The following is a 9,552-nucleotide window of genomic DNA, read 5'->3' as shown; positions in this document are numbered from 1 at the left end:
CCCAGAGACATAGAGACATGTGTCTCAACTCTTTTAGGCTCTGAGGGCCAGCTGGGTGCAAGAGAATCCCAGCCCTCCATTCCACCACGTGGCCCTGCTAGGATGCATCAGGCTTGTGGTTCAGAGCAGGCTGCATCCAGCTTCCCCTAGCTGGCACTTCACACAAAGCACATCCCCATCAGGGCAGGCACACGTACATACATGGTTCCAATAGCCAGGTGAATCCTTGTCACCACTCTCAGGAGACACTCTTAAGACCACATTCTCAGAGGCAGAAGAGTGGAGGTGGCAGTTAATGGAAGCTGTCAGCCACCAAAGGGAGTCAGAGCATCGCTGAGGCCCTGCTGCACTGCCAGTGTATTTTAATCCCAGACATTATAACCCAGCTGTCTCAGGAGAGAAAGGCGAGAAACAGAGAGAGAGAGAGGTGACCTGGCAAGTCTCCTGAAAGCGGCAGCGTTGCCTAAGGTGTAGCACACCCAGAGGAGCTGGCCACTCTGGTTTCTGCTGGGCATGAAATTAGAAATCTCACTGCCAAGTACCAAACCACAGCTAGATTCATCTGCCTGCTCTGCCATGTCCCACCACACCGCCTGGGAGGGGAAATGCTCTCCTGGGCTATGTGTGCCAACAAGGTGCTGAGCTGCCCGAGTCCACAGGCAGCAGGGATCTCCTGTCCTTTCCAGCCCCTTTGCTGCAGGAACTGCTGGAAGATCCCTTTCCCCCTTCCCTCATGCACTGATACAAAATAGCTCCCTTCTCTCACTGCATGTCAGCTCTGCTCTTGCTCACATAAGCCTCCCTCCCAAAGGTGGGGATTTTGTTTTGCTCTAATGAAGCTGTTTCAAATCCAGTGTCTTTGCTGCCCAATTACAAATACCCACAAGGCAACAGCTGTGTCACTAGGATGCTCAGCAGTCTGGCTTTTATTTGTTTTCCTAGAAAACCTAGGGAATAAAGCTACACTTAAGGTCTAAGAGAGCAAGAACTGTGATAGATAAACCATACACAGTACAAAGAGCTCATCGCCAGTTCATTAAAGGAGTGTTTTGGAGTTGCAGATTTGCAGCAAGTGGAGGTGGGACGGTCTTTCTTGCTTACCCCTCTCTCGTCCCATGGGTGCTGCATGCAGGCAGGAGCATCCAGTCCTACGCACTGGTGGAGAGAGACCACCTCGGTTCCTGCCTCTCCTGCAGCGGCACCGGGAGCAGCTGACAGAGACAAGTGAAGGACAGGGAGAAGGGTTCTCTCCAATAGCTGTGAATATGCGCAGATAAACTCCCTCCAGATGGGGGGAAAACTGAGCACGCACTATCCCTGCAGGCTGTCCCCTCAGGTCAGGCGGACTGGCTGCTGCAGGTCAGCCACCTATGCACGCTCGGCCGCCAGCTTTGCGCTCTCCTGTCTTGCCTCTGGGACACCCTGCTGGCTCAGCGGCCTGGCAAGCAAAGCCTTTCAGCTGAAAGGTGCAGCAGCTCTGTAGGCAGATCCTGTAATTACTCCCAGTCACCTGCACCAAAATGGTCTTTACTTCTGCCCCTCCCATTCAGCTTCCCCTTCTCTCTCCATCCAAGAAGTTGCATTTCATGCTGCCATCAGATCCATTGTTTACTTCTCCTGTTCATCGGGCTCTGCAGGAGGGTGACAGAAGAGGGTAATTCTCTAGCACTGCACAAAAGGCTGCTGCTCCCTCCCAGTGCTCTTCACTCTCCCCTATAAAATGACTCGGAGCAGCCAGCAGGCTGGTGCTGTGCTGCTGGAAGGGCCCGATGAGCTAGTGCAGCGGTGACTGAGCTGCAGCAGCGAGCCAGGGAAACGTGGAGAGAAAGAAGCCTGCAGGACCTGAGCCTCTTATGGGCAGGACAAAGCTAATAATGCAGCTGTGGAAAATAAGAGTTGGAATTCATTTAGCAGCCAGGCAGAGATCTCATTACAGCAAATGAAATGAAGAAGTTCTCCACTCTGCTCCCCTGCAGGCTCTGCTAATCCCTTACAGAGAGTGTGGCTGTGGTGTGTGTGCTCCCTGCCCAGAGCGCTGGAGGTTGCGCTAGGTGCAGCGTTTTCCTGCCAGTTTGCAGCAAACACGAGAGCGCTTTATCGGCCAACATGCCAAGGGGAGAGCCATCTTCACTGAAATGGTCTCCAGGTCTCAAATATTTCCATACAGTTCAGTACGGAAGCACTTAAAATGATGCCTTGAAAGCATTTTTGTGTATTCCGATATTTATATCTGATGACAAGTCAACTAACGAGAATGTCTAGAAAAGACAAGAAGCAACTGCTTGCAGCAGATCTCCAGCTACCTCCCTTAGCTCCCACCACCACCCCCTGCTTAGACTTACTCTTCAGCCCAGCCTGTGGCAAAAGGAGACACGCTCAGCCAGGTTGACACAAACAGTTGGGTGCCATGGCCTCAGCAGAGGGAAAGACAAGCTGAAATTACCAAGAAAGGTAGGACTGAAGATTGATGAAGGGCTGAAGAGCTAGTGAAGAGGTTTTCAGTTCTGTTTACCATTGAGCACAACCCCTGACTCCAGGGAAGGAAAACTCATCACTCTTCACACACGGGCATTTGCTCTGCAGCAACAGTAAATTAGGCCAAGTGCTCCAGGCCCCTCTAATCTCTGAGAGAGGAGGAAAGCCTACCTGAGTTCCTCATGGCTCATTAAGATGCTACAGCAGGAAACAAGCCAAACACCAGGGAACAGAGTCTGCCAGGTGTTGTGCAAAGGTGACACTGGTGTGACTCAGGGAAGCAGCTGCTAAAGCCAGGAACGCAGGAGGCAGCAGCCTCAGAGGCCCCCTTGAAACAGAATTTGTGACTTTTACCAGTTACAGTTTCCTGACTTGAAAGTACTTGAAATTCTTTTGTTTCAATGATTAGGTAGTGAGAAAAAAAAGCTCTTCTTCAACCAAATGGAAACTTCTGTGTGAAAATAGAGTCTACTTTGCCTGACTTGGTGGAGAGTTTCACAAGAAAAAGTAAACAGCTACCCCTCTGCAACCCCAGACTAGAGAAATGAAACAAAGTTTGGCATTTTGGCAGGTTTCAGCTAAAATTTTAGAAAAAAAGAGAAGGAAAAAAAAAACCCCATAGAAAAAAAGACATTCTTCCCAAAGCATCTCTTGACTTCCCAACCTTCCTGCAGAAGCAAGTGGTATGACATGACCGCACATGTGCATCTTGGTTGAGGACACTGTCCTCCATCCACCTGCTCTCCATGGTTCATGGTGGGTTCTGATAAAAACCGCGGCACTGCAAACATGGAGTGTAACAGGGCAGAGACTGACCACAGCACCATCCTGCCCTCTGTATGCCACTGACTGGAATGAGGAGCTTCCGAACAAAGCAGGCTGGGAAAACTCTGCAAACTGTGTAAAAGGGAGAGCCAGGAGAGGGAAGTCAGGAATCTGATGAAAGTCAAATGACAGCTATAAAGGAGCGGAGGAGCATGAATCTGGAACCGTAATTCGAAAGGAACCCCACAGTAAGACACCCAATGAAAGAACCCCCCCTGAAGACAGACTGTTTCCTGCTCATTTTTCCTGTCCCTTTTCCTCCAACAGCCTTTTCCAAAGCTGTAGTACCAAAGTATATGGGGCCAGGACAGCAGCGCTGCTGAAATGCTGTCTTACCCCAAACCAGTGTCAGCGTCAGCCAAGAGCAGAGGGCAGGGTGCTGGAGGGGAAGCAGAAAGGTGTTCCCTTGGGGTAACGGGTACTTTAGCTTAATACATTTACTGTCTTCTTTTCCTGTGAACAGTTCTGGCACCCAGGTATCCACACACATCAGAGCTCTCATTTCTCCTGTGCCCTGGGAGATCCATGCTTAGGACAGAATTAAATTTAATTAGATTCATCCCATATTAATCAAGTTCAGGCAGCCAATTCAGGATGAGTTAAGGACCCCTTTTAAAGCCAACACTCGCACGCACACACACCCCCCTTTCGTAGCCAGTGACAGAGGAGCACCTTGCTATGGGCAATGCAGGTGTCCCTGAGTCACAGTAGACGTGAAACTGCATTTGTGCATCAGTTACATCAAGAAAATTACCTACAGTGGGACTAAAAATACTCCTCTTCATGACACTCGGTGCTTCAGAAGAGCCCATCACCGGCACCAGGCGTTGGCAGGGCAGGTTCTTTCTGCACATCCTCAGCCTGGACCGCGCAGGCTGACTGCGGCGCGACCATCGCTCGCGTGTCCACAGCCCAGAGCCTCCGGCAGACGCTTCCCTCGTGCTGTGGCCATGCCTCGAGGACTGCTCACTCCGCGCTCCGCTCGGTGCAAATACAGCCCTGGGAAGCCAGGACCGGGCAGAGCATCTAAAGAAGGGCAGACTGCAGGCGCAAACTTTTTTTTTTGTAATTTTTATTTGAACACAGTATTCTGACAGAATGCAAAGTCAAAATCCTCAGTTAGTATCAGTATTTACACCAGTGAGAATGGGAATAAAGGTGGAATCGATGTTTCACTTGGTAAAAAGATTTTTTGTTTTTTTGTTTTTTTAACAAGATAGAAGGCCCCCAAAAGTAGGGAATGCTGGGTAAGGATGTCAATGGAGGGTCTGAGAACAACTATCAAAACAGCCTAGTGTGAAAACGTGGGGTTTGAAGACTCCATAGAAAAAGTGTGAAAATAAAACTCCACTCTCAAAGCTGAACAACTGGATGCACTATTATCTTATCATCGTTACGTATGGTGCAGCATGAAATGGAATCACTCCACAACTAGAAGCTGATCAGTCTGCATTGCCATATAGATATATATGTATGGCATGGATACATATATAAACATATACAGCGTAAACGGCATCAGGTTGGTCCCTCTTCAAAGGTTTAAATAAAAGCAATGAAGCCTAAGCTAGCTTGGAAATGGGGTACTTCTAAATTAAAACAAATTATTCTCCATTAAGGGCAAGTACAAAACCACTCTCCAGAATTAATCTACAAGTACCGGGAGGTATCACGAGGGCATTGACAAGGAGCTGGATGGGCACTCCCAGTGTTCAGGCAATCACAGGGCTCACTTCTGCCTCGGAACGGTGCTCGCTCCCATCAGTCTCGACACCAACCGGCTGCAGCCTGCAGGGTCCTTTCTAACGATGCCGCCAGGTGTTGGATCAGGCCTTGAGCTGGTTACCTTTTACGACAGAAATGCCAATCCAGGTGACAGTTACCGCAATTTTCACCAACAGGTGCTGACCAGGGTCACTGGACACGTTTCTGGTCATTAGCATTGTGCAGCGTCTGCTCCCTAGCAGCTGCTCAGCTCTCACTGGGTTATAACTCAGGAGGTGTAACACACAGATGACAAAAGCAGTCAAAAACTTTGCAGAAACGAGAACAAATTGTTGCAGTCACCCACAGGAGTGGAGGTACACACTGCCTACCCACTAGTCCTCTGCTGCCCCAAGGACTCTCCCCTGCCATAGACAGACCACGGTAGCTTTTTGTCCAGCATTTTATGGATTGATTTCTTAAGAAAAAAATCCTAGGGACCACGGCCCAAACTTCCCCACACTTACACCGACACTGCTGTGACGGGTCATGCAAGGGCCGAATCTGACACAAGGCTTTGAAGTGAGGACCCATCCTGCCCTGCTATCCTGCTCAGGACGGGTATTGCATGAGTGTCTATGCCTGCATATCCAATCATCCTCTGTTTGCATCCCAGGAGCTACGAAAAAAATGCAAACCCCCCCACACTTAGCAAATGACAAGACCAATATTTTTCACAGTTTGAAATTATGCGATGCTACTGTAAAAGACTGCATACTTAGAAGAACACACTGATAAAAGCGGCTCAATTTACCTGAGCCAAACTGCAGTCTACTCACCCCCCCATCATCCTTCTGTTCATCACCTTAGCACAACGGAATGGATGCCATAGTCAGCTCGGTTTGATTTTTCATTTAAAGGCTTCTGTTCCTTGTAAGAGTTGTTCTCTTTTTTTTTTTTTTTTCCTGAATATTTTTTTTTTCAAATCTGAACTATCGCTACACCTTCCACATCCAAACTATGTTGAAGCTTTTATTATTTCAATACTATGACAAAAAACACATTTCACACTAAAATAGTCACGCATCCACAGTGCACAAGCTTGCAGATCTAAAGTAGAATAAAAAAGAAAACAAAAGGAAAAAAAAAAAAAAAAAGAAAAAAATCCAAAACCCCAACAGAAGGAACATCTCTATACAATGGGCTGGTCTTCCCCTATACACCTCTGCCTTCCTTCTGCTCAAACCTCCTTTCTTTTCACCCCAAAATCTCGGTGTTACCCCATGACTCTCAACGATAAATGCCACTGATAAGCTCCCCCTCCATAATGAGGGCGCACGCACCACGTCACCCCCTGACCCAGCTGCTAAAGACACGGCACCAGGACAAGTGAAACACGGGGAGCCCTGGCGCTGATCTCCAAGCACTTGCTCTTGATTTCACAGTTTTGGTTCTGCGGAGCAGAGCTGGGTGACTCGGTACAAGCGAGGTGACAGGACGGTTCAGCTGGAAGGGACCCACAAGGGTCACCCAGCTGCCCAGGGAGCTGGCTTCAGGGGGGGGGGGGGGGGGGGCGGGGGGGCTTGCGTGCTGCCAAGCACCCTTGTGCAAAAAGTCTCTGCTTTTCAGTCAGCTTTCTAGGGTCAAAGGAAACGGCACTTCCTGACGGACTAAGGAGGAATTGATGTAGTCAAACATCTGAGATGAGGGACCAGGCCAGCCCTAACTGTACAATCTCCCTTCTGCTTCTCAAAGCTCTGGGAGGGTTCCATGAAGGAAAGGGGAGAATGTCCTAAAAAAGCAGAGATGATATTTCTCTTATGCAGTCAGGCCCAGGTCCAGCAAGGGACTTAAACTCTTACTAAATTTAAGTATAGAAGGACTCGCACCAGCAACTCTCCTGTTCCAAGTTAAACACGTGTTTCTGTGGATTGCTGGATAAAGACCTTGGTTGGTGACAAGTGGTTTGAATACCCCCCCCCCCACCCAAAAAACCCCAAACCAAACCCCAGCATTACTTTTCTTCTTACTCCAGTAAGAAATAATAATAATAATAATAATAATAACAATAATAATAACAATAATTAAGAAAAGATAAAGGGGAAACAACTACTGTAAACATCCATGTTTTAAAATGTCTCCCTTTGCAAAGCAAGCATGCTGCTAACCTAGTATCTATAGACTGTATTTACTTAAAAAAAAAAAAAAAAAAGGCAGCTATTTTACACATACATTTAAACACAACAAAAGTTAAAAAAAATATTTGTCAATTGTAAACACTGGAAAGAACAAAAGTTGGCAAAAATTAACATAAAATTTAAAGAAATATAGAGTCTGAATACTGCAAATTGAAATACATCCCCGAAGCTGCAATTTTGGCATTCTTCCTAAAACCCGATAATTAAACCCAAATAAATGTCTAACGTGGAGAACAGAATTCAGTCACAAAGAGCTCAAGACACTTTGCATACTGAACAAATACAAGGTGAACAGAAATTATAACTTATTTATGAGGCTTTACATATTTCAAACTCGATGAAAAGTATAAAAATAAATTGTGGACTTTGTTCATTAAGTACCAGCTGTACCAAGAGGTACAGTGGTTATATCTGCTATACTAACGAAGGAAAGAACAGGGTCTTTTCTTTTTTTTTTGTCTTTTTTTTTTTTTTTTTTTTTAATGTCTAGGACTAGTTGATTTTGAGCTTCCCAACCACGCTGCAAATGGTATTTGCAATTTTGCTTATTTGAATATACACAGGGTCAGCTAAGCCCTGATTTGGTTACGGGTTTAACCCTGTTTTTAAAATGTATTACTTTTTAAAAGCAAGTGCACAACAAATAGAACCTTTCTAGAAATCTTTTTTTTTAAAAAAAAAAAAGTAAAGAAAAGAGAAGAAAAGAAAAAGAGAGAGATTCCCCCCCGCCCCCCATTTATGCATTTTCTGTTTTGTTTGTTTTTTTTTAAAAAAAGGCAACAGACACTAGAGGAATGAGATGTGTGTTGTGTTTTGTGTTTTATATGCTTGGGTGAAGTTGTTCTGTCATTTGCTTTCATCTGTCGCTGATCATGCTTTGCTCTCATTTTCATTTGTTTGTGTGGCTTCATTGGGGACCGTCTTGACTTCTGCTGGAGGTGTCTTAGCTCCCGTTGCTTGCACTTCAGATTTGTCTTCTACTGGGATTTTCCTGAAGAAGAATCACCAAAACGGCACAGTTTAGAGTCAGAAAAATACAGACTGTCTATTGCTGATTTAGTGATAAGGAAAGAATGCGATTCTGGAAACGAGCAAACATTTGCCTTGCTAGAGAGAGCAAAATGAGTATTTCCAGATGCAGAACTAAGTAAAACCAAGCTCACCCCCCGCCCCAGCTGCTTTGGCTCTAGTGAAGCCTTTTTTCGTTTTCCTCCCGCCCTGAGTTAACACACTAGCAGGACGAGGTCGCAGGCTGCAGCAGAGGTGCAAGGCATGTTGCAGTGTGCAAAAAGGAGCAGAAGGGAAAACTCACACAGTTGCAAAGGAGTTTGATTTTACCATCACTCACTTATGCCACCCAAACGTCCTCCCATTTTAGCAGAAAATCTTTTTGCCTACAGGAAGTCAGTCCCGGAACTTCCCAGCACATTGCAGGAAAGGAAACATGGAAGCAGTGAATTTTGCCAAACACATTATCGTGGGCACATCTCCACAGGCTACAGCTCAGGTTCATCAGCCTGCCTTCTGACACCTTCCTGAAGGGGCAGAGAAGTCTGTTTGTCCAACACTTCATAGCCATGACAAGTGCCACACCAGGCGGATCTGGTGGCCACCCTGAAGTGCTCGTTCCAGCCCATTAGCCACAAAGTCAGTCTGAGAGGACTGCCATCGGAACCCACCCTGACGAGCAGGGGAGAGGAATCTAAGCTGTGGTACCGAGTTGTGCCAAGGGAAGCAGATGAGCAGGAAGGTAGAAGGAGGTGGCTGGATCAGCAGAAAGAGCACAGCTCTGCATCCCACCACACCACAAATTCATTTACACCACAGACGAAACTGCATTAATTCAGTTGAGATGTTTCCTTACTGTGGGCAAACCATTTCCTACCTCCTTTCAGCTCGGTACCAGATCACGATCCTCTACTCTGCCTCTCTGTAGCACCCAGCACCACCCTGCAGCAGCTGTGGGTGTACTGAACTGAAGCCAAAATGGATTTCTCTGCTTGGGAGCGGCTCAGCTGCACCCATCAAAGCTGCCTGGTTCCCCCCAACCCTGGTGCATCTGCTCGCCGCCACCCAGGCTTTCCAGAAGGGCCAGATGCTCCGCAGCTGTGTGGGGCATAACGCAGGAATGTCTCCTGCCTTAGGGGAGGACGACGGGAGCACAGCAGGGAGGTAGGAAGATGAGAGCCGTAAGATGTAAAGGGACCTGAATAACAAAGTAAACCAGCATGGGTTTTTACTCAGATGTGGAAAAGAGCCAGGTTCCTGGTCCTACAGTGTCTGACTGACACTTCTTTGAGCGCTAACACACACTGCAATTGCAGCGTCAAAGCCAACGATCAAGGCCAGGGCT

The 9,552-nt window shown here is 47.1% G+C and overlaps 1 protein-coding gene across 5 annotated transcripts in view; it reads right to left on the bottom strand.

The window, feature by feature from the left end:
* Window positions 1–5,941: 5,941 nt before the first annotated feature.
* The window catches only part of NCAM1 (neural cell adhesion molecule 1), a 150,130-nt gene continuing 146,519 nt past the window's right edge, over window positions 5,942–9,552 (bottom strand). For all 5 annotated transcript variants that reach the window (XM_055728556.1, XM_055728558.1, XM_055728561.1 and 2 more), the window contains one exon: window positions 5,942–8,190. In XM_055728556.1, coding sequence (XP_055584531.1) covers window positions 8,070–8,190 — 121 coding nt within the window. In that variant the 3' untranslated portion in view covers window positions 5,942–8,069. The remainder of the gene's footprint in view (window positions 8,191–9,552) is intronic.

The sequence above is a fragment of the Falco cherrug genome, chromosome 17 (assembly GCF_023634085.1).
Source record: "Falco cherrug isolate bFalChe1 chromosome 17, bFalChe1.pri, whole genome shotgun sequence".
NCBI classification, from domain to species: Eukaryota; Metazoa; Chordata; class Aves; order Falconiformes; family Falconidae; genus Falco; species Falco cherrug.
This window is presented reverse-complemented; position numbering and strand designations above follow the sequence as displayed.